Consider the following 24,526-nt stretch of genomic DNA (forward strand, 5'->3'; position numbering starts at 1 on the left):
ATCACTTAACCAACTTGGTTTTCCAAATTCAGAAAGAACTAATATATTACTTACAATTAGGCAAGGTGAAATTAATCTCTAGAAATTGGAGGATGATCCTAGCAGAATAAAAATGTCATTACTGTAGAATAAAATCAGATTGAATTAGATGTAAAAATAGTATCTCGGTAAAATGCCAATCAAAGTACTTTGTCAGTGGAATATAAGTACTTACAAAGTACTTTGCCAGATTCACCGATAAGGGTACTAAATTGTTACACCAGCAATTATACGTCCATAATATTTTAAAGTATCAATTAAATACCAGATCAGAATGTTACAGTAGAAGATTTCACACTGAAGCAAATGCTGCAAACATCCCTGTAATTAAAATACAAACCACCCAGATGTTGGCAACATCTGTCATTCAATGGACTAATCATTAAGAAGTTAGACATTCTTTTGCCGAGAGGAAACTTCCAAGACTGAACAGTTCTAAACATAGTGAGTTCCTGGGTGGATGTATTAATTTAGACAAATCTAATATTAATTTTTTTTTTTTTTTTATAAATTTAGAGTACCCAATTATTTTTTCCAATTAAGGGGCAATTTAGAATGGCCAATCTACCTATCCTGCACATCTTTGGGTTGTGGGGGTGAAACCCACGCAGACACGGGGAGAATGTGCAAACTCCACACGGACAGTGACCCAGGGCCGGGATTCGAACCCAGGTCCTCAGCGCCGTAGGCAGCAATGCTAACCACTGTGCCACCATGCTGCCCTAATATTAATTTTATAAATAAACCCTGGCAAACTGATATCCAAATTGGTTCAGAGCCATCCTTGCTTTACAACGGAGCGCTGGCCGCAAAATAAATGTGTCAGCTCTACATCTGAATCCTTTGCAGTTTAAAAAAAAAATAGATTACTGTTGCTGGCTCAGCCACCCCTGCCATTAACACCTCAAAATTCAACTTGGTGTTTCCTATATTCTGATAAAGGCAAGGAGGAAACAGAAGTAAGAAAACAAAGGGTAAAGAATTTTTTTAAATTATTTACGGTATGTGGGCATCGCTGGTTAGGCCAGCATTTATTGCCCATCCCTAGTTGATCCTAAGAAGGTGGTGATGAGTTGCCTTCTTGAATCGCTGCAGTCCCCGAGGCATAGGTACACCTACAGTGCTGTTAGGGAGGAAGTTCCAGGATTTTACCCTAGCAATAGAGATCGAATGGTGATATATTTCCAAGTCGGGCTGGTGAGTGACTTGGAGGGGAACCTCCAGATTGTGGGGTTCCCAGGTATCTGCTGCTCTTGTCCTTCGAGATTGTAGTGGTCATGGGTTTGCAAGGTGCTAAGGAACCTTGGTGGGTTACTGCAGTGCATCTTGATAATAATAATATGACACATGCAAGCTTACTTGTTATTGTTATTCTTCAAAACATGTTGTTGATTTATTCTTGGGATGTGCCCATATTTACTGCCCATCCTGTCCTAGTTTCCCCAAGTAGGTGATGCACTTTGAACACCACTTAACAAATCAATAAATTGATGGTACCTTCAGAGTCAAAAATGTAGTATAGAATTTGAGTCACATGTAGCCTAAACTGGCACAGTTCCCTTCTCTAAAAATATTTAGCAAATCAGTTTGTTTTTTTTTACAACAGCTCTCATTAATGTTTTTTTCCCCTGTTACCAGCCTGCAAATGATCAGAGTTACATAACTGAATTTCACAACATACCACATTGGGATTTTAATTCAAGTTCTATATCTACTCCCTATTCAGCGACTGAGGCTGGGGATGCTGCACTAAAATGGTAGCCCAGCTATTGTAATGTTGGGGACACATTAACCATTCTTTTCCACATAACTGATAGTTCTTTCAGAAGATAGTAGGATATTGAATAATTATTCTACTGTAATAATAAATGGAGCAGAAAGTTAATTACAGTGGAGTTTTCTTCAGGTATCTCCTTTTCACATCACTCTTGATCTGCTGTGCCCTATTCCTTACCAGGTCTCTACCAGCAATGCCATGGAACTGGTTGCTGAGAGGTGGGTGAAAATAGTCATGGACTACTCTCAGACACTTGCCAATTACTGTAACAATTGTTTGCCTAATTTAGGTCAAATATCTCAGCACAAATCAGAAAAATCAATCCTGTACTCTTTGGGCATCTATGGTTTAATGTTATGGTGATCAAGGCATTTACCTATTAGGTTTTAGTTTGAGCTTACAGGTGAAATATAATTGATCATAGGGGAAGTGCAAGTCCAGGATAATGAGGGGAAAATATGTGCAGTGCTGCTTCAAATTATCCTGCTTAACTAAATGAGGAACATTAACTCTGGGCCTTGTCTGAACAATATTCTATTAAAAATTGTGCATATTCCCAGCATTGCTAGCTTTAGAAGTTGGGCACCTTTTTAATATCAAAATAGGTCAGAAAACAAAATCTCCCCACTGTGATTTCTGAATATTCTTGGATTACATTGCATATTAATGTATATGATGTATCATGAATTTACCTAGCAACTGCAGCAAAACATATTTAACACAAAATAGGATAGATGTACAGCAACAGGTAGAAATCTGCCTAGAGACTGCAGTAAATCATATTCAAAAGACTCATTGATATGAGTCTCTCCTAATAATGGGATTAGAAGACAGTTTAGATAATAACCAGGTGTGAATAGTTTATGATTCCTCATATAGACGTTTGGGAAGAGCCAGAAGGTACACATATGCTAATGTCTAGTCAAGGAAGTTGATAGGGCCAGACAATACACAGAAGGCATGTTCAAAGAGAACAAAGGTACAATTGTTCTGACAATCAAAGCCAGGGAGGCAGTTAATATCTAGCAGTCTCAGAAAGCAGACATGCCAGTTTCCAGCCCTGAAACCACGGGCAGCACGGTGGTTAGCACAATTGCTTCACAGCTCCAGGGTCCCAGGTTCGATTCCCGGCTTGGGTTACTCTCTGTGCGGAGTCTGCACATTCTCCCCGTGTGTGAGTGGGTTTCCTCCGGGTGCTCCGGTTTCCTCCCACAGTCCAAAGATGTGCAGGATAGGTGGATTGGCCATGCTAAATTGCCCTTAGTGTCCAAAATTGCCCTTAGTGTTGGGTGGGGTTACTGGGTTATGGGGATAGGGTGGAGGTGTGGGCTTGGGTAGGGTGCTCTTTCCAAGAGCCGGTGCAGACTCGATGGGCCAAATGGCCTCTTTCTGCATTGTAAATTCTATGAAACCCAAAAGCTAGTTTTTCAGCTAGCAGCCTAGAAGTCACATTTACATGAAACAAGCCTCCAAGTCTTAGAGTCAAGGCAATGCCTAAAACCTTCATAACGGCAGCTTAAAGTATCTTTGCCATCTATCAAACCTGTATCTTTGGACCAGGAAAAGATGTTTCCCAGACTTGAGTATCATCCCTACATTGTGCGGTAACAATAAGCTGGTTATTTAATTTTGATGTTTTTGGGAAACGGGAAAGTGTTACGGAGTTCAGGTATCATAGATATACTTTGGAACAAGTGGTACATTCATTAGAAACTGTTTATGTGTTTAATAATTCATATTTTAATTGCATGAGAGTAGAGTAGTCCTGTTTGTGTGTATTTGTCTTTTTGTTACTTTATTAAATAGTCTTTTAATTGTTACACAACAACTGGGCTGTTTATTATCTCTGGGGTTTAATTTGTCTCCTCACAACAAAACACATAAAACTATGCACCCCCACGAACCAGTATTCCAAGTTGGGATACTCTGCAGATAATATCGGCATTCTTCGTGACAGCTGAATATAGATATGGTACTGACGAAAGTCAGCATTTCATCTATGTATTAGTCAAATCAAAACAAAAGAAAATGATGAATTTCAAGCAGATGTTCTTCAGTGCAAATCAAGTTTCTGCGATCTTTAGCAAAGGTTTAAAAAATATTCTGCTGGAAATTGGACCCATTCACAAAGTGGCCACACTTCCCATCAAATCATCGACCATGCTTCTACAACCAATTGGGTACGACAGAATAAGATCATACAAGAGCTCAGCTGTCTACCAAACCTGTATCTTTGGATTTCTGGGAGGAGGTGGAAGAGGTTTTCCACTGGACATGACAATTGAACATTGAGTAGAAGCACTTGTTGACAGAAGATAAGAGAAATCTTATTGTCCAATAACAGTTATGCAACATCGGAGCCTCAATTTATGCGAGCAAAAATTATGATTGACATATCAGAAACCCTGTGGCTATGGTAACCATGCATTAATACAAGAATCGGATTATTATTGTTCTGATTCATACTGGGCAAGATGGCTATTACAAGAACCTGTTATATATTTAAGACAACATATTGTCTTTGAACTGAATAATTATTGATTATATATAAAAACCCATCAATGGTGGTAACCACAGGAATTTAATTTCCTCAGGCTGGAGGTTCCTCAGAGTCGAACATTCTCCTTGCCTAGATGTGAAATTACGTAAAGCAGATCTAAAGGTTTACACTCTTATGTGAAAATGTTATTTAAAGCTATTACAGTAAATGCATGGTCCCTTATGAAACAGTTAAACAACCCTACTTCTTACTGCATCTGAAAATTTCTACTACCTACGCATCTTCATTATTATAACTAGAAAAGCATTGATGCAATTTTTTCCTGCTTGGTTAAATTATTGCCACTTTTTCTTTTTCATAAATCAGATAGGAAACCATCCGATGAAACATTTATGATTTATTTTAGCTTTTGTAATCAGGGAGATGATGGAAATATCCCTGCAGCATTCTTAAGCAGGTTGGTCGTTTGACAAGTATGTTGAACAATTCAAAGCAATCTCATCATTAAAAGGAAGTGGCAGTGTCCTAGTCCCTTTATTTTCAAGGTCTTGATGAATGATAGAAAACATATTGCAGCCTCTATCATGAATTTACTGTGAATGTAAAACAGCCATGACTGACATGGTACCAGAAGGTTGTCTGTCCGTTGTGTTAATCCTTCCTAATTCTAAACAATGCATTTAATACAAGGGGCGCAATCTACCATCCTCATTGCACCCAACCCGGTGACGTGACAAGGGCGTTATATCTCACGAGAGGCCTCCCGCGATTTTATGTGCTGGTTACGCCTCGCGAGATCTAGCGAGGCATCGCGATCTGGATCTTGCCCTCAATGGGCGGGATCCAGATTTGCATATTCAAGGAGTTACCCAAGGTTTAGGATCAACAGCCTTGCCTCTGAGACCCTGCCATAATGCTGTTTAGCACTGGTTCCCACAAACTAGATCCAGGCATGATGGCACTTGAGGGGGTCTCTCAGGTGACCGGAGGCTCCTGGGTGGTCGGCTCTGGGCAGGGTGGTACCCTGGCATTCCTACTGCAACCTGTGCATTCTGTAATTCTGGCATGGGCACTGCCAAGTTGCCCATGCCAGGGATTGGGCCCAGGGGTGCCCTGTCTTTATGAGGTGGGATGTGAGGGGGCTCAAGGACCCCCTAATTGGTAAGTTAGGACATTGGGGGGAGGGCCTTGAGGCCATGATGGAGGGGTTCGAGAGATCCAGACACAATATTAAAATGGCTCAATCTCTTCCTGCACTGGTGAGCTGAGCTCATTAGTTCAGGAAATGAGTCTAAGTGCAGTCTCTTTGGGACATTTCTCGCCCAGGCCCAAGAAAGCAGAGTCCCATTTAACAGCGGGGTTGTTCTCGGCGTTACAAGTACAGAAAATGTGCCCAAAAAGGGAGTCTGTTTTATTTCACCATTAAATCACGGCCAAGTTATCCAGTTTTGGGAAGAAAGCGAAGAATATTAAATTGTGATAAAGACCTGCTTGGTGAAGTGTATCAACAAATACAACCAACAACATCTTGCATTTATATACTGCACACAATACACTATAGTAAAACCTTCCAAAGAACTCCATAGGAGCATAAAAAACAAAAACTGGAATCAAGCCAACAAAATAAATATTGGGACAGATTCAAAAGAGCTTGGCCCAAGAGGCTATGAATGAATATTGCTGCGATAGGCAAATTCAGGATAAATTATCGGTATTATCGCACCTTATCATCCTATTTCTCTCTGAGATGAGCTTCCAACCTCATATCTACTCCATCAACAAGCTTGCCTACTGCACCTCAATCGCATCACCTGTCCTCCAACCCTGTGCTTGCTCATCTGCTGCTGAAACCATCAAAGACTTTGTTAGCTGTAAACCTGTTGTTCCAATATGCTCCTGGCTTGCCTACCACCTTGCACCATTCGTAAACTTGAGTTCATCCAAAATTATGCAGCCTATATCCTAGCTTGCACTTGATCCTATTCATCCATCGACCCCTGCACTTTCTGGTCTACATTGAGGTGATGCTGGACCAGAACCAATGTTAAAATCCTCATCCCTGTCCTCAGTCTGTGGCCTCACCCTTCCCCAACTCTGAAACTTCCCCTGGCCCAACAAACCGCCAAAATTCTAGTCTGTAGCACATTCCCAATTTTCATTGCTGCCCCTGTCAAGCCCCTGATTTCTGGAATTTCCTCCCTGAACCTTTTAGTCACTCTACCTCTTGTCTCCCTCTTTAAGACATTCCATAAAATTAACTTTTTTGACCAAGCTTTTGGTGACTGCCCCTGATATCCTGTGTCAAATTTTGTTTCATAATGTCCTAGGGAAGTTTTACAATGTTAAAGATGCTATATAATTAAAGTTGTTGTTGTAAATGACGGGGACTGAACACTAATAAGTCTGTCAATTCACAATTTACAGCAATGATTTACACAAGTGGAGAAAGAGCTGCAATCCTTTTATTTTGGACCGACACCTAACAACAGAATCCTAAAGACAGATTTGAAATCAAAAACATCTCTCACTACTGCGATCCTTTCATTAGTATTTTCTACTACCACATATGTAAACAATGAATTCTGTGGTGAGTGAAACCATTAGCCAAATCAAAGAATAAATTAAGCTAACTATATGACAGTCATGAATTTAGAGGCAAGCATTGACTGCAAATTCAGTTGCTGTAAACATACAAATAGCTGAAAATAAAACATTCATTAAGCATGGGATTACATTGTTAACTTCGCACACCTAGACAGACATAATTCAAACATTAAAGGCTTTAAATATAACTGCAACATTTTATATATTACATTCACTATCTGGGAGTGAAGGTGGCTCGCGACTGGACTCAGCTCCATAAATTGAACTTCACGAGTTTGGTAGGCAGGGTTAGGGTGGATTTACTCAGGTGGGATAGCCTTCCCCTATCGTTGGCAGGTCGAGTGCAGGCGGTTAAGATAATATTTTGACACGGTTTTTTCTCTTCTTTCTGTGCCTGCCGGTCTTCTTGCCAACAACTTTTCTGGAGAGGCTGATTTTGTCATTTGTGTGGACAGGTAAGGTAGCATGGATTAGGAGGAGAGTGCTCCAGAGATGGCGCAAGTTGGGGGCTTGGCCCATCTGAACTTGTTATACTATTACTGGGTGGCAAATGCTGAGTAGGTGTGGGGCGATGGAGGCTTTATGGGTGAAGATGGAAGCAGCATTTTGTAAGGGGTCGGGGTTGCAGGCGTTGACAATAGCACCCCTTCTGTTTGCCCCAGGGAGGTATTCAGGGAGTCCGGTGGTGGTGGTCACACTGAATATATGGAGGCAGTTTTGGCAGCACTTTAAGCTGGGTTGGGGTCAAAGTTGCTGCCTATTTAGGGGAACCATGGGTTTGAGCCTGGGAGGATTGGTGGGTGGTTTCAGGGTTGGGAGGAGCGAGAGTTAGCGTAAATAAAGCATCTGTTCCTAGAAGGACAGTTTGCAAGTCTGGAGGAGCTGGGGGTGAAGTTTGGGGTATTGCTAAGGGAGGGTTTCAGGTACATGCAGTCGAGATTTTGTGAAAAATGTTTGTCCGACCTTTCCGGTGGCTTTGCCCTCCTTGTTGCTGGAGGGAGTGTTATTTACGGGAGGATTTTGGAGGAGGATAAGGCATCTCTGGAGGGGGACGCGGCCAAGTGGGAAGAGGAGCTGAAGATGCACCGGGCGAAGGACTGTGATGCAAGATGCTACTGGGGTTGAATGCCTCATGTGCAAGGCTGGGGTTGATACAGCTAAGGTAGTGCACAGAGCACACCTGATGAAGTCCAGGATGAGCTGGATGTTTGAGGGGTTGGAGGATGTTTGAGGGATTGGAAGATATTTGAGTGCGGTGTGGGAGGGACACCAGCCAATCACATACACATGTTCTGCTCCTGCTTGAAGTTTGGAGACGTTTTGGGGGTCATTTTTTAGCACCAGGTCAACAATTTTACATGTGGACCTAGGAGCCCAGTCACCTGGGGGCCATATTTGGGATGTTAACCTTGCTGGAGTTGCAGACGGGAGCGAGAGGGACGGGAGGTGTTTTAGCATTCGCCTCGTTGATCGCTCGCAGGCGAGTCCTGTTGGGGTGGAGGCCAGCTTCTGCACCCTGTGCTTCAGTTGGCTAGGAGAATCTAATGGAATTCTTGTGTTTGGAGAAGGTGAATTTGCTCTGCGAGGAGCAAGTGAGAGATCCACAAAAGATGGGGTTTGCTAATATTGCATTCTGGGGAACTGGTTGCCGCCAACTGCTGAGGGGGGCGGGACCTGGGGTTTTGGTTTAGGATTTGTTCTATTTTGTAAATGTTAAGTGTGTTATATGTTTAATTGTTAAAATGTTGAAATTTGAATAAAAATATTTTTCAAAAAAATACATAACATTCACTGGCTTGCTACCATCAGCATGATAAAGGACTGGACTCAACATTAAACTGGCTTCTTCTTTCACAATAAACCCCTACAATGAAGAAAGTGCTGCACCAGTAAAATAAAAAGGTTGGGAAAATGATGTAACTATAGAAAAACAGCTATTCCTGGTTTAATAAAAAAATCTACTGCAAATGTAACATGCAGGTAGGTGGGAAGAAGCACTGCAGTCGAATAATTAGTCAGTGTGAAATGCTACAAATTACTTTAAAAACAGTGCAAAGAAATCATTCAACAATGCAGCATAGGAGTGTCGCTAATACTTTATTTAAAGAGAGATGGATTTTATAATTAAATAGGAGAGCCGTAGAATGTCCATTTGTATTTAAAAGAGGTGTAGGGGAAGAGAGAGAAGCCCAAGGGAATGCGAAGACGAAGGAAGTTGCTTTGGATGTTCTGAGGGCTGATGCGCTATCAATGAAAACATTAATTCACACAATGAAAGTATAAAATGTTTAAAAAATATATGGATTGACTCAGTGGGAGAATAATTTAAACAGAGTAAACAAAGTTGGGTGGAGGGGATGTAGCGGGGGTGGGGGAGGAGGTTCTGGATGAGACTGATCATCTTTCATGTTTGCTGCAGTACTCTCCTGGACGGTGCATCACACACACACACAGCAACCAGTGCGTCAGTATTAAAGACATTCCCATATCTCTCACACACAATAAAAACAGGTCGAGTTTCTCATCGTGCCCATTGCCCGACTGAAATTCTGTAGAGTTGGCCAAGCGTTACACAGACAAATAAAGGGGAGGAGGGGTCAAATCTGGACAAACACAGAAACGGCTCCAGTATTCTCGCTTTTCAACCTTCAGAACAAAATAATGGGTTATTTTTCTCTGTCGTTTCTATTTAGGAGCTAAAATAAAAATAATAGGGGATAATCTCTCAGCCTTACCCAGAAAACGAAGCTGTAGATGATGAGGAGCGTTTTGAGACACGTTATCACCGGTTTAGTCTCCATTCGCCGCGATGCCATAATAATCTATGCGTTTACGCTCCAGTGCCTCTTGTTGTGCCGCCTCCTCCTCCCGGCGCCGGGACACTGCAGCACTCATGTCATTCGGCGGCGGCGCTGCGTCAGCCGGCCAATGAGCAACTCCCATTACATCAGCTCCGCAATGAGCCCACAGCGAGCGAGAGAGAGGCAGCTTCATCTTGTGGAGCAGCCGGCCTCCGCCGTGAGACCAAACCCATGGAGCTGCCGGCCTCCGCCGTGAGACCAAACCCATGGAGCTGCCGGCCTCCGCCGTGAGACCAAACCCATGGAGCTGCCGGCCTCCGCCGTGAAACTAAACCCATGGAGCTGCGCCTGCCGCGCGCCAACTGAAGTCAAAAGTTGGTGCAGGTGCCGGCTCTGATTTATGGACATGGAAAGAAGGGGGCCCCCGATCGCATCAACGCATTCCTACAGGGAAGCAATTTAACAGAGTTTACCAGCGCAGGAAACAAAACCGTTCGGCCCAACTGACCGGTGTTGATCCGCAGGAGTCTCCTCCCGCCTTTCATCTCAGCCCAGCAATCATTCCTCCCCCGTGTCAGATACTAGCTTTCTCTTAAATAGGCTTGTGTGGAAGTGGAAGAATCGCATTTTTTGGTTTTAGTTTTTACTAAATCAAATTGAATGCTAATTAAACACCAAGAGAAATTAGGAGTGTTGCAAACAACCCATGAAATAAAAAACATTGATACCGAAATTTCCCTATAATCTTATCTGGTGGAGTAATCCTGTCGTCTCTTTGGTAATGGATATGGCGAAGAAGTGAAAGCGAATGGATTTGACTTCGGGACTGTTGCGCACAAGTAAAACTGGAAGGGACATTTTGGGGGCTCAAAACACGAAGCACAGAATATTGGTAAATTGGCAGAGCTATCGTTTAGGGAATGCTGGGCGAATGTTTGCTTCAGACTGATTCAACGTGTTGCAACAAATCTTTCAAAACTGGTTCATCTTTGCCTCATCCCTAAATAGTAACGGCAATAATATATTTAAACATTAATATTCCAGACCTTTGCCTAAACATTCTCCAAAGAAGAATGACAGCTCAAGATTTCTGCCGATGGAAATCTATATGTTCACGTGTCCTGTATTAGGCAATTTATTAATTCTTGTTGGGAACACAAACGTTTTGTTCAATCTTCTTTAGCTCCTCTGTCGGCGTTCTTCGTGGAATCCACTTTTATTTTAATCAGTTTCATTATTTCCACTCGATGTGTCTATGCTTTTAACGCCAAATGTTTATTTCTGATGCGGGTTAAATCACCACCAGTTAGCTCCCTCTCAAAAGGGGAGAGCAGCCCATGGTCCTCGGGAAGTGTGGCGACATTTACATTTACTGGAACAGCCAAGAGTCAGCTCACCTGGAATGCTTATCAACATGGCTACACAGTTAGCAGGGCATCCAATCATAGGCTGATTGGATGACAACCAAAGAGCGGGAAGGTAAGTACGGTTAGCAGCAGGCGAGACCAGAAGGTGAGGGAGAGGCGTGGCAGTCGGCCATAATTAAGACATTGTGGGGACGCTGAGGTCATTTTCTGAAGGTGAAGGAAAATGGGGTGATGGAAATTAGAAATTGGTTGAATTTTTTCGGTAATTTCTAAGGCACACTACTGTTATGTGTGCACATTATTCCTTGACCTCAGTAAAGGGAAACAAACATTTGTCAACAGGTACTCATTAGAGAAATGTTGAAAGAGATATTACTGATCATGAAACTTCCAAAGTTCATATTAATGCTGTGTGTGCATTTGTTCGAAGATGTGAATTATCTGGATGAATTGATTCTGTGTTATCGACTCGGTTTGAGGAAATCGGAAGAAAGTGATGAGTTGTGTTGTTGCTATGATCAAACTGATGTTTTCTTTGGGACTACCTCGAAGAAGGCATGACGAAACAGAATAAAACAGCACAGAAGAGGCCATTTGGCCCATCAAGTCTGCACCAAGGCATGAAAAACACTTGACCTGCCTACCTAATCCCATTTACCAGCATTTGGCCCAAAGCCTTGAATGCTATGATGTGTCAAGTGCTCACCCAGGCACTTTTTAATTGAGGGAACCCACCTCTACCACCCTCCCAGGCAGTACATTCATGGCCATCACCATTCTCTGGGTAAAAAAGTTTTTCCTCATCCCCCCCCCCCCCCTAAACCTCCTGACCTTGAACTTGTGTTCCCTCATAACTGACCCTTCGACTGGTTAGCACTATGGCTTCACAGTGCCAGGGTCCCAGGTTCAATTGTCGGCTTGGGTCACTGTCTGTGCAGAGTCTGCACATTCCCCCCCCCCCCCCCCCCCCCCCCCCGTGTCTGCGTGGGTTTCCTCCGGGTGCTCCAGTTTCCCCCTACAGTCCAAAGATGTGCAGGTTAGATGGATTGGACATGCTAAATTGCCCTTATTGTCCAAAAAGGGTAGGAGGAGTTATTGGGTTAGGGGGGTAGGATGGAAGTGAGGGCTTAAAGTGGGTCGGTGCAGACTCGATGGGCCGAATGGCCTCCATCAGCAGTGTATGTTTTATGTTCTAATGGGAACAGCTGCTCCCTGTCCATGTCCCTCATAATCTTGTACACCTCGATCAGGTCGCTCATAATCATTGTGAAATCAAAAACGTAATGTTTCAGCCTGCCTTGAATATCTCAGTGAATTTGATGAGCATTTGAAAAGTTATCAATATTGTGGTTCAGGGAAGACCAACATTTTAATGTACCTATGATGACTTCACCACAATAATGGCAGAGCGGCACAGAAACCAATTCACCAATGAAGTCAAAGATGCCAAATACTATTGCATATGTTATTTCACACCAAATCAATTAATATTAATTTTAAGGGAATTCTGGTGATGTAATTCAGGGGGAAGATGCACACAAAGTGACTCCCGCTAGAGTACTGTACCTTTTGCCCCTTTTTCTTAGTATCAAGGGGTGTTTTCTTTTGAAAACCACATGGTGAATGGAATAAGGATTTGAAATGCCCAGAAAAGGCAGGGGAAAGAAGGTGGAAAACAGAGGTTCATCGACGGAGTCGGAGGCTTCTCAGAGTTCGTCAGTGGGTAAAATGGCGGAGTCAGTCTCTGGGGCTCCGGCAACTCCACTAATGGCTGAGATGCTTCCTAAAATTCCTTGGCACAGGGCCTCCGGAAATCAATGGAAAAGGGCTTGGCCCTCCATCCGAGCGGCACTGGAGAAAATGAATGAAACTATGGAAGCCCATTGAGCCGTAGTAAAAGCTATGGAAGTGGCTCTCTCGAGCCTCAGTGATCAGATTGCCTCACTGGAATCAGATATTTTCGGTGGCAGAAACAAATAAGTCATTGAAGGCCAAGGTGAATGATCTAGAGAATCAATCCAGGAGGTAAAACATTCAAATTGTGGGGTTGCCGGAGGGGATGGAAGGCCCAATGCCCATGGAGTACTTTGCAGATATGTTTAGGAGCATGGTGAATGAAGGTGGACTTACATCCCCAACTGAGTTGGGCCGAGCCCACCGTACACTCTGACAGAGGCTCAGTCCTGAGGATGTACTACATGCAGTAATAGTGGAGTTCCATCGCTTCAAGGAGAAAGAACAGGTTCTGAGATGGGTGAAGGAACATCGGGACTTTAACTGGGAAAGCCACGCCATCAGGTTCTGCCAAGATGCGGGAGCGGAGCTGGTGAAGAAGAGGGCTGTGTCCAATAGAGCCAAGGCCACCCTCTATAAAAGTGATGTCCAATTCAGTGTGGTCTATCCTATGCAGCTTAGAGTAACATTCGATGGAAAGGACTATTTATTTGACACACCAGGACTCTTGTTAAAAAACACAAGCTGAGAGCGACATAATTGAGTTTTTGGGTTCTGGGGATGAGCTTGTTGCATTGTTGGCATTTCATGTTTGCTCTTGTATTTTTCTGTTCTTGGTGGGGTTCAATTTTTACAGTTCCGGTTTATATTTGGGGTTTAGTTCTCTGTGAGGTTCTGTTTGTTATGATAATATATAGGTCCCTTTTGCTGCATAAGGTTGATGAGATTTTAGTATTTTGTGTTGTTTGTAACCGTTTTTCTTAACTCTAGTCGGGAGCTTCCCTGTTAACCTCCGAGTTAGCTAATGGGGGCTATTTTGAAGTGTTGGCCACAGCTCATTATAGTAGTTTTTTGGATAATGAGCTTAGAGCTCTTGCTTTGTTGCAGTTGGTTAGAGGTAGATTTTAGTTTTTTGTGCTTGTCTTGCCTTTATTTATATGTGTATTTAGCTGTGAGTATTCATAGTCAAGGGTGATAGCCTGGGGAGGGGGTGGGTGCGGGTCGTTGGCTGATGGTGTCTGCAGATTGTTTCTTTGTCCAGTCTTTTGATTTGGTTTTGTGACGATCTTGGGTGTCCTGCTTCACTTATTTTTTTCACAAACAATGTCCTGCTTGCCTTTTAAGTATATTTTGGGTAATCTCACTTGGTGGAAATGGCTGACTCCAGATTGAGAGGGGATGGGAGACCCCGGTTCACTTGGTCACCTCTACTATTGTGGGATTGAATGGCCCAGTGAAAAGGTCAAGAGTATTTGCTCACCTTAAGCGATTAAACTCTCTGATGTTGCATTTTTGCAAGAGACCCATTTGCGGGTCAGGGGCCAGATAAGGCTATGGACATTCATATGAATGTCCTGAACTCTGGCTATTTTCCATTGAATAGGGGCATAAGACTGGGATGTCCACTGTCCCTACTCCTGTTTGCTTTGGCAATGGAACTGCTTGCTAGCGCAGAGGTATTCTATTAAGTGGAGGGGGATAAATCAGGGAGGGATGGAGCCTCGGGTGTCTCTTTATGCGGATGACCTACTTCTCTATATTATGGACCCCGTACCCTCCATGGATGAGATTATAAAGCTGTTTAGTATTTTTATTTTTGGCTCCTTCTCTGGTTACAAGTTGAACTTGGACAAGAGTGAATGTTTCCTGGTCAACCCCCTGCGGAGGAGAGCCCAATTTGGGACATTACCTTTTCACCTTGCCAAGACTAGCTTACACTATTCGGGGGTTAGTGAGGCCCATAATGGTCCTCACTTCATGAATTAAATTACACTAATCTGATCCACAGTATCAAAATAGACTTGCAGAGGAGGGATAACCTCTGTCAATCCTTGGCGGGTAGGGTTCAGAGTATTAAAATAAATGTGCTCCTGAGATTTTTGATTTCTATTTCTCTTTTAATGTCGCCCCATTTCCCCTCCACAAGTTCTTTTTTGTTGAAGTCAACAAATTAATATGTTCCTTAATTTGGGCGGGTAAGACTCCCAGAATCCATGGGGCTTTGCTTCAAAGAGACAGACGATCGGGGGACCTGGCCCCACCCAATTTATTGTTTTACTATTGGGCAGCCAATATTCAGATGATATTGTTGTGGTTTAGTGATCCGGTCCACATGGGGAGAAATGGAAGCAAGCTCCTGCATTGTTACTAGCCTTCGTGCAATAGTTACGGCACCATTGCCTTTGTCTCCGGTAAAATTTTCCTTGAATCCGATGATGGTCTCCATCCTGAGAATTTGGAAGCAGTTCAGGCAGTATTTCAAGCACTGATCCTTGTCTTTCCTCACCCTATCTGCAGCAAGCACCTTTTTCTACCAGTGTGTTTGGACTTGACATTTAAGTCTTGGGAGTGGAAGGGTCTTGAGAGTTTTGGAGACCTGTTTGAGGAGGGGTGGTTTGGCAGTTTTAGGAATTGGCTGAGTGTCAGCCGTTTCAGGTATTTTTAAGTTAGTGATTTTTCGCGCAAGGCTTTCCTCTTCTTTCCCTTGACACCACCCTCTTCCGTGCTGAAGATTTGTCGCTGACCAGGTCTAAAGGGGGGACTATTTCAGACAAAGATAACTATATCCTTTTAATGGAGTCTGCTCCATTGAGTGAGGTGAAGACAAAATGGGAGGGTGAATTGGGCCTCATTCTTGATGGTGAGCTGTGTGCTTGACTGTGTTTGATTCAATTCAAGGTTTTGCACTGACTAACGTGAGGCAGAGTGGATTCTTCTCCGGGGTGGGGGAAAAGTGTGGGCACTGTTCTTGGCACCGGCTAACCATACACATATGTTCTGGTCCTGCCCCAAGTTGGTAAGCATTTGCGTCTCTTTCTTCAACTTTTCTTCAAATTTTATAAATTTAGAGTACCCAATTCTTTTTTTTTCCAAGGGGCAATTTAGCGTGACCAATCATCGTTTCCTGCATATCTTTAGGTTGTGGGGAGAACGTGCAAACTCCACATGAACAGTGGCCCGGGGCCGGGATTGAACCAGGGTCCTCGGCGCCATGAGGCAGCAGGGCTAACCACTATGCCACCGTGCCACCCATGGCCTCTTTCTTTAACAGCATGTCGGATCCATATATATTTGGATCCATGTCCATTGGTGGCCATATTTTGGGGTGTCGGACTCGGCAGTGCTTCAGCCGGTGGTGAGGGCGAATATCCTCGCCTTTGCCTCTTTGATAGCCCAGACAGCCATTAATTTCCTTTCTTAAGGAGCTAGCCACAGTCAACTATGAGGGGGTTTAGTTTAGTTTTTATATTAAAGTTAATATATGTTTTTGCTTTTTTGTCTCTTTCTTCTATTATGTATTTCTGTTTGATTGTTTCAGCTGCTTTTGTTTAATATGAACATTTTTTTAATAACCATATTTTTTAAAACATTAATTTTAAGATATGTGCCCAGTGATGGTGGCGTTATAGCGTTATTTCTTTGCTTTGTCCAGCTAAAATCCCACACTTCTGAATGTCTGGAGACAACTATTCTGGAAATCATTGTACATTTAGGTTTGGACATCAAAGTTTGTCATGGGCAAAGCTTTGAAAATGCTGCAAATATGGCAAGAAATTATTCCAAGTCTACAAGCAAGTCTGAACAATGCAAGCACGTATATCATTCATCCCATGTTGTAGTCACTCCTTGAATTTAATCTGTAGGTAAAAACTGAAGCAAAATCCTTAGAAGAGAAGTTTGCAAAATATGATATTGCTCTTTTTATTCTTGTTAGAGCTGTTTATTTCAAAGAATTAATGCCATCAGAAAATTGCTGCAACATGTTGATACAAATTTATTGAAAGCTGCACAATTGTTAGCCACAGTTAAAGATTTTGTCATGGAATTTCATAATGACTATAGGTCGGTGGGGACACAGGCACCGATATTATCACAAAATATAGGTTCCTCTGTTACATCTGATGAGAATGCAGGAAGTTATTTTTGATGAAACTAGAGACAATGAAATAAATTTACAAGGGAAAAAGATCATGATTGAGACTGTCATTGTTATTGGAGACACAATAATAATGTAATTGCAGAGTAGATAAGAATCTCTGAAGAAAACTGTTGATTTATTTTGTGTGCTTTTTGACAGAGGTACGGACAAAAATGCTAAAAGCCACTGCAGTAAGAAATTACATGAATTCTACCGGGAGGACATAGACACAAGATGAAACAAAACAATTCATTCATTTTATTGATAATGATGAGTTCTTTGCTTCAAGATCACTAGCTGATTTGTATAGACTTGTAAGGAATGGTTTGCAGGCAACCTTTCCAAATATGGAAACCAATCTGAAAATATTTTTTAATGACACCTGTCACAAATGCTTCCCGTGAATGTTCTTTTTCTGTTTTAAAACAGTTAAAAGTCATTTGCGAAGTACAATGAGTCAGGAACATTTGACAAGTTTAGCAATATTAACAATTGAAAGTGTGATTTACTATGTACCTATGATGATGTAACTGATGATCTTGTAAAAGAACAAAAGCTATCTAAATTGCCATGCCAACAAAGGGTGAAGCAAGAAAATCTTAAAGATCTGTCTCTTCCATATTCTCGTTTAAATTTTTCATACAGAGTCTACTACTGCACTGATATAATGTCTGCAGCTGGTCACATGCTGGCAGTTCTAACCACCATCTCTCTCAAATCTGGCCTTCAGAAAGTCTCTAGGATGACGAACGGAATCCTGCCAGACAGAGCCACCTGACATTCACTGGACTCCACTCATCTGAATTTATGGTAATAATCTTTTTGATTTTGTGAGAGGACGTTAACTTTTATTTTTGAAACTGAACGAGACTCTGTGAAATATACTGAACGACGCCGTATGCATCTTGTTGATTGGAGTATTTGCTCCTGCACTGGTTCCTTCCAAAGAAATCTTAATTGTGATGCGTGAATCTTTAAAGAGTTTTACTCTCCATACAGGCCTGTGCTGCAGTGATATCATCGACTGACTTTTCCCTCTTGTTGCTCATCAGCAAGTTCCATGCTTGCTCAAATAAAAACGCACATTGCAATATTAGTCATCTTTACCATCAAGATAAGCTTGTATTTCAGCAAAGCAATTATTCATGCAGGCGTGTTTTTACAAGTGAAAAAGCAGTGATCAGTTTGGCTATTTTTGTGGCTTCTGCCTTCGCGTTCTGTGGGGCGAGGGTGGGTGGGGAGAGGTGAAGCTGGGGAGGGCAGAAATTAAGGTGAACACTGAGCCCCACTAACTACAAATATGCCTCTGCCTCAGAACATTACTTTGGCTCTTATTCTTTCAACATTTCACCCTCAACCTAGGCATAAAAAGCTTGTCAAATTGACTTTATCTCTGCAACAAATCTGTTTTCACAACAAACTGCATGGCTGTGTACCAGCAATGTGTGGGCTTCTTCAAATTTTTACAATGCTGCATTGAGACAACGCTGAAAATATTGCAAGCAGGTAGATAGAAGTACTTTATATTGCTGGATTTGTAAAATGGCTCATTACTGTCTTCCCCTCCAGTGTAAGGAAACAGGTAGCTCTCTAATTGCTTATAAATTGTGAAATACTTAATTTCTTTCGGGTCTGATGAAAAGTCGCTGACCTGAAATTTTAATTCTATTTCTCTCTCCACAGAATGCTGCCAAACCTGCTGAATATTTCCAGCAATTCTCTTTTTAATTTTAGATTCCCAGCATCCAGGGTAATTTGTTTCAATTTCTAATTTCTAATCAGCATTCGCCGACTGGGATGCATTTGAGACCGGGAAATCTACCACATGGAAGATCAAATCAATATTCCACCTAGTACTACACCTCTCATATCTGTGCTATTGTGCTGCCTCCCCAACTGCTCATTCTTCGAGCAGTAAAGTTATTTCACGTTCAGTCTTTGCCACAAGATGTAATTCTTACCTGAAACAAGTCTTTAAAAAATTGATGTCGCAAACAACAATTCTTGAGATATTCCACTTATACATTTGGATCCTGAACATCTCAACAAAGAACTCTGTTCAGAGATTAAAACTTGGCTTGATTTAGTGCGCAGAAATCAAAAGGTTATAATCTTCCTGCAAGCATCTGGAGAAATTCGTTTTTGTATTTTGTGTTTAAGTCTCAGGAATAGGACTTGAACTCAAACCATTTTTATTTAATTTTCATTCGTGACATGCGGGTTTCCGACTCAGAGACAACCTGATACCTATATGGGCAGTGTGTACTCATGGTACAGGGTCATGTGAAATTTGTCGTCATTCAGAACAGTGCATTTTTTACGTGGAACAATTTCTTCTTGTAATAAGATAATGTCCTATGCATGTAGCAAAGAAAAAAACACTTCTTACATATAAGTCCGTTGTTGCATCCGTAAACAGGGACAGTAAACATGTGTCCCTGCTTTATGTCCCCAATATTTTAGTGAACATACCTGGCCCATGCTCCAAATCTTTTGAAAGTCCAAGAAATCTTAACCACCCTTGGTTATGGTGAATATGCAGGGCAGGTATTTGGTGGGTCTTTTCTCTGATTTGGTGAAACCAGCTATTTACACCCCAAGATGGAAAGGAGCACAGGGCAGGGCCTTTCAGGCTGCCATGATCAAAGTCCCGTGAGGTACCCTGGTGACCACGAGCTATGATTTCACAACATCCATTGATTTATCAGGAGTTCTCGATCATTGGTTGGTACGACGAGGAATTGAGCGTGCTGAGAACCTGAATTTTACAATTATTATTTTGAAACTATTTATTTTAGCTTGGACAGACATTTAGTTTATAGATGGTGTCCCCATTTTGGGGGGGGGGGGGCATTGTAGATGGTTGGGCTTTGATCAAAGTCCAGCTCCAGAAATCTGAACAGAAAATCATTTACTCTTCTGTACAAAACAAAACAGCCAGCAAATAAATCAGTAATGTGAAGATGTTTGATTACAGATCCAGATCCCACAATGTAATGGCAAAAAACACTTCCACATCAACATGCTACACCATCAAATTGTCAAAAATGTAATTAATTAAAAAATATATACTGTGTATACACATTCAAGAAGTGGTTAAAACAGAGTGATCCATCAGAAGTTACAGAATATTATATAAACATGGTTATTGCCATCTACTTATTATTGTTGGTTGATCCCAAACTATCAAAGTAATATTGCATTGAAAAGTATGTTGCTGAAAAGGAGATTCTGTGGCCCTAATAAAATAATTTGAAGAGTATTATAAAAGTACCCTTCACAAATGGATATTTTGGTTATCAGTGTTTAATTTGGCAAGGCACACATTGTAAAGGCCTGCCTTTAAATAGTCCACTCCAGCGCCCTTATGGATTCTAAGCTGTTTCAACAGTCTGTCAAAACATCTTGAGCATGTGTGTGTTTTAATAGGTAACCTTTAAATGGGGCATTAAGCAAAAACTATACACCACACACAGTTTTCAAATGCAGTGTACTGCCATCCATTCCTGCATCTTTAATATCTTCCCAGGCTCACAAACATTCCCACAGTAATTATACATTCACTATTTTTATAAACAATAGCTGTTGTCTGGGGGAACATACGGGAATCTCAGAAAGGTTCACAAGGACTAAGTGGTTTCTATGGGAACAATTGAACATACAAGCAGTGAAAGTATGTATGTAGAATATCATACATTTTTTGTTTGTTTTGCATAATCCTCCTTGATTCATCACAAAATTCAATTGTCTTAATAATTTCTGTTTACCAAAAAGCTAACAAGGGAAAGATATGAGTTGTTTTATAATTCATATTTTTATATATAATGCCAATGAACTGACATATTACTTTTCCGAAGATGTGACTTTAATAGGTTTATAAGCAAGTTGAAGTTGAAATATGTATTGATGATCTGAATGAGTTAAATTTTACATTCTCCATAAAATTAACAGAAATCAAAAGATAAAAGAAATAAAAACTAAAAATGCTGGAAACACAGCATATTTTCAACACCTTGGTTTTTTTTCAGTGAGGATCTTTCATCAGAACAGATCGAGGTATGTACTGAGGCCGCAACAAAATTGCTATTACATTTCCAATTCATTGCAGCATTACTGACCTACGGCTCAAATAGACCTTGGAATATCATTGTCGATGAAGAATATCACCAGTATTTATAGATATTTCTGAAATAGATCTATGCAGCCCAGTTCTTCCATTTATCTTTTCCTGATTCTCACATTGTTGTAACATGGCATGCACGGTAGCACAGTGTTTGGCACTGTTGTTTCACAGCACCAGAGCCCGGGTTTGATTCCCAGATTAGGTTACTGTGTGGGCGGAGCCTGCACATTCTCACCTTGCCTGCGTGGGTTTCCTCCGGATGCTCCGGTTTTCTCCCACAAGTCCCGAAATACGTACTTGTTAGGTGAACTGGACAGTCTGAATTCTCCCTCAGTGTACCCGAATGGGTGCCGGAGTGTTTGGAGGATTTTCACAGTCACTTCATTGCAGTGTATTGTAAGCCTACTTGTGACACTAATAAAGATTATTATTGTACTACTACCCCTTCTTTTGACTTATCATCTCCTTTTCTCTTTCACAGATTATTCATCTGGTGTTTTCCTTTCTGTCTCTTGAAGAAGACCCCTCCTCTATGCATTGCACTTGTTTGAGAGCCCACAAACGATCAAGAATGCCTGTGAATAGTCACAAAAACAAATCTAAATCCTGCCACTTTATGATGGTATTTCAATGGGCTCCAGCACAAACATGTTGAAAATTGGAACTCAAGATGTAGAGATCGCACAGAGTGCATAGAAATGGCAAATCACAATGGTATATCAAAATGCTACACCATCAAAATGTGGACATTTTAATTTTATTAAAATATACAATGTGTGTACACAAAAAGACATCCAAGAAGTGGTTGAAACACTTCTGTATAATTACTGTGGGAATGATTTGTCAGAATATTATTTTAAATGGTTATTGTTACCTAATTGTTATTGTTGGCTGAGCTAGAGCACTGTTTGATCCAAAGATGACCAAAGTAACCTTCAATTAGCAAGTATGTTGAAATCAACCAGAGTTGTCTGCCTAGGGCCATGTCCAGCTAAGACCATTCTACCTGCTAAGTCAATAAGACATGAAATGAAATGCAAAACTGCATGTATCAAAACTTTATTCCTTTTAAGTATTTATTTTTTAAATGATCTTCCTGCTGAACTAAAAAGATTGCTGCTGCAAGTCATATGACCACAGGAATAGCCCTTTGTCTTGGAAGCTACCAATGGAAGTTACAAGAACAAAATAATTCTCCTCTCATTGTCGTGGAATCTCACATCTCATTGTAAGGACATTGTAATCATGAAATCAGGGGACTCACAGATTGAAACTCATTATTCCTGCAGAATTATGAATACACTTATTTTACACCTGGGACTGTCCAGGTCCATTCCAAAGGGGGACCATTGAGCCACTGGACATAATTTGCATCTTGATACGCTTATTCCTCTAGCAAAGTCAGAAGGTCTGCCTAGACAATGGCTTCCTGACACAAGAAACTCAATATGGATGGTAATTCTTTCAAAACCTAATGGCTGGGACATTATCAGTTCTGAGAACAAAGTCAGTCCCAAACAGAGATAAACTACCCTGCTGACATCAGTGCGGAGAAAAAATGGCACATGACCTGAGTGACCATTTTGAAATCTCTGTATGTCTTTGACAACTGAGAAACCCGCAGACTGCTGTTTTAAAACCAACTGGAAACAACTCCAGCAACAACCCAGCATTTCCATGCTCTTTGCTGCAGTGTAGTAAAAGATGAATGATCCTCTGAGCAAGGAAATTCCACTTCATCGCCATCTTAAGAGAAAGATCTTTTACTTTGAAACCGTGCCCTCAGTTCACGATTCACCCATGAGGGGAAACATCCTCTCACCATCTACCCTGTGAAGTTCCATCAGAATTTTGTATGTTTTAAGAAGATGATCTCTGATTCTTCCAGATCTAATGAATATAGGCTGGATAGTGAATCATCAACAATTTTGCACAATACTACAGAACCTCATTATTCTGGTATTGACTTGCTAGGTCAAATTAATTCTGATTTCCCTTCACCATGTGTTTTATCTCCAGAGACAATTTCATCTCCCAAGGTGAATTGTCAGTAGTTGTAGCAGGACAACAAGCATGGCTTTAAATTAACACCCTGGGTGTACAAGAATACACAAGATACCGATTGAAACTCGAGCGTAAACACAGACTTGCACAAACCAGGCACTCAGCAGCAGATTGTTCATGCACAGATTCTCCTGCAATTGGCGGGGCGGCCCGTAGCAGCGCCAAGGAGTGGCGTGAACCAATCCGGCATTGGGCCGCCCGGAAGATGCGGAATTCTCTGCACTTCCGGGGGCTAGGCTGGCGCTGGAGGGGTTGGTGCCAAGCCAACCGGCGCTGAAGGGCCTCCGCCGGCCAGCGCAAGTTGGCGCATGCGTCGGACCGCCGGCGTGTTCTGGCGCATCAGAACCTCAGGCGTGTTTCCTGCGCATGCACAGGGGGTTTCTTCTCCATGCTGGCCATTGCGGAGCCTTACACAGGCTGGCGCGGAGGGAAAGAGTGCCCCCACGGCAGATTGGTGGGCCAGGCCACCGTGGGGGGCCCCCCGGGGCTCTATCCCTCCGCGCACCCTCCCCCCTCCGAGGACCCTGCTAACGGTCCTCCAAGCCAGGTCCCGCCGGTATGGACCTTGTCTGTTTCACACCGGCAGGACTGGCCGAAAACGGGCAGCCGCGCGGCCCGGAGAATTGCCTTGGGGCAATTATCCGTTTCCGACCGGCACAGCGCGATCCCCGCCCCGCTTGAAAACCGGCGCCGGAGAATTCGGCAGCCGGCGTCAGAGCGGCAGAACGGGATTCACGCCGCACCCCCAGGCGAATCTCTGACCCGGCGGATAGTCGGGGAATCTCACCGCTAGTGTGCAGAAATTGTGGCAGAAAGGGCCACATTGCACACGCATGTTGGAGAAAGAAACAACTTTCAAACAAAAGTGCAAAGAGATTTGAAGAAATCAAATGGGAACCTGAATAAAGGAAAAAGTTTCCATGTGATACAAAAAGGACGTGATAAGGAACACGATTCACAGTCCGTAGACGACCTGTCATTAAATGTACTAGCTATTGCTGATGCAAACTGATATTGGCTCATTCCATTATTTGACAGCCAGTGAAGGTGGAGGGTGGACTAAGCAGCAGTCTGGCTGGTGCCAGAGACTGTTTATCAAGGAAAGCTCCAACACATTTCTCTGCAACCATTGCAGATAGTGGCAAAGTGGTTGAGTTGAGGAGCCGTATTGATGCAACAGTGCAGTCAAATGGACTTGTTCTTGCACATAGTTGAAGGAAATTATCCAACACTAATGGGAAGAACTTGGCTTGTAAACAAATTGGGCAGAGGTAAATCTCATGACAGATTCTGAATCAAGCCTATCCAAAATCTTGAAAAACATGCCATTGTCACCAACTGTGAGCTGAGAGGATTGAAGGATATCTCAGTAAAACTGA

General features: G+C 42.2%; 1 protein-coding gene and 2 long non-coding RNA genes across 4 annotated transcripts in view; 1 reads left to right on the plus strand and 2 right to left on the minus strand.

Annotated features, from left to right (window-relative positions):
• Positions 1-9,828, minus strand: part of tspan7b (tetraspanin 7b) — a 129,213-nt gene extending 119,385 nt beyond the window's left edge. Inside the window, exon 1 of the mRNA XM_038802135.1 lies at positions 9,656-9,828. Within this exon, the coding sequence (XP_038658063.1) occupies positions 9,656-9,736 (81 nt within the window). The 5' untranslated portion in view covers positions 9,737-9,828. The remainder of the gene's footprint in view (positions 1-9,655) is intronic.
• A 75-nt stretch (positions 9,829-9,903) lies between these two features.
• LOC119969018 lies at positions 9,904-21,872 on the plus strand. 2 transcript variants are annotated; one of them, XR_005461280.1, is made up of 3 exons: positions 9,904-11,200; positions 16,475-17,770; positions 21,565-21,872. It is a non-coding gene; the product is annotated as an uncharacterized LOC119969018 (long non-coding RNA). The 2 variants fall into 2 exon arrangements; XR_005461281.1 differs by lacking the exon at positions 9,904-11,200 and adding an exon at positions 14,058-15,838.
• LOC119969019 lies at positions 16,793-19,542 on the minus strand. Its single transcript, XR_005461282.1, has 2 exons — positions 18,922-19,542; positions 16,793-18,023 (listed from the first exon to the last, which is right to left on the minus strand). It is a non-coding gene; the product is annotated as an uncharacterized LOC119969019 (long non-coding RNA).
• Positions 21,873-24,526: the final 2,654 nt, after the last annotated feature.

Source organism: Scyliorhinus canicula, chromosome 7, assembly GCF_902713615.1.
Source record: "Scyliorhinus canicula chromosome 7, sScyCan1.1, whole genome shotgun sequence".
NCBI lineage: Eukaryota > Metazoa > Chordata > Chondrichthyes > Carcharhiniformes > Scyliorhinidae > Scyliorhinus > Scyliorhinus canicula.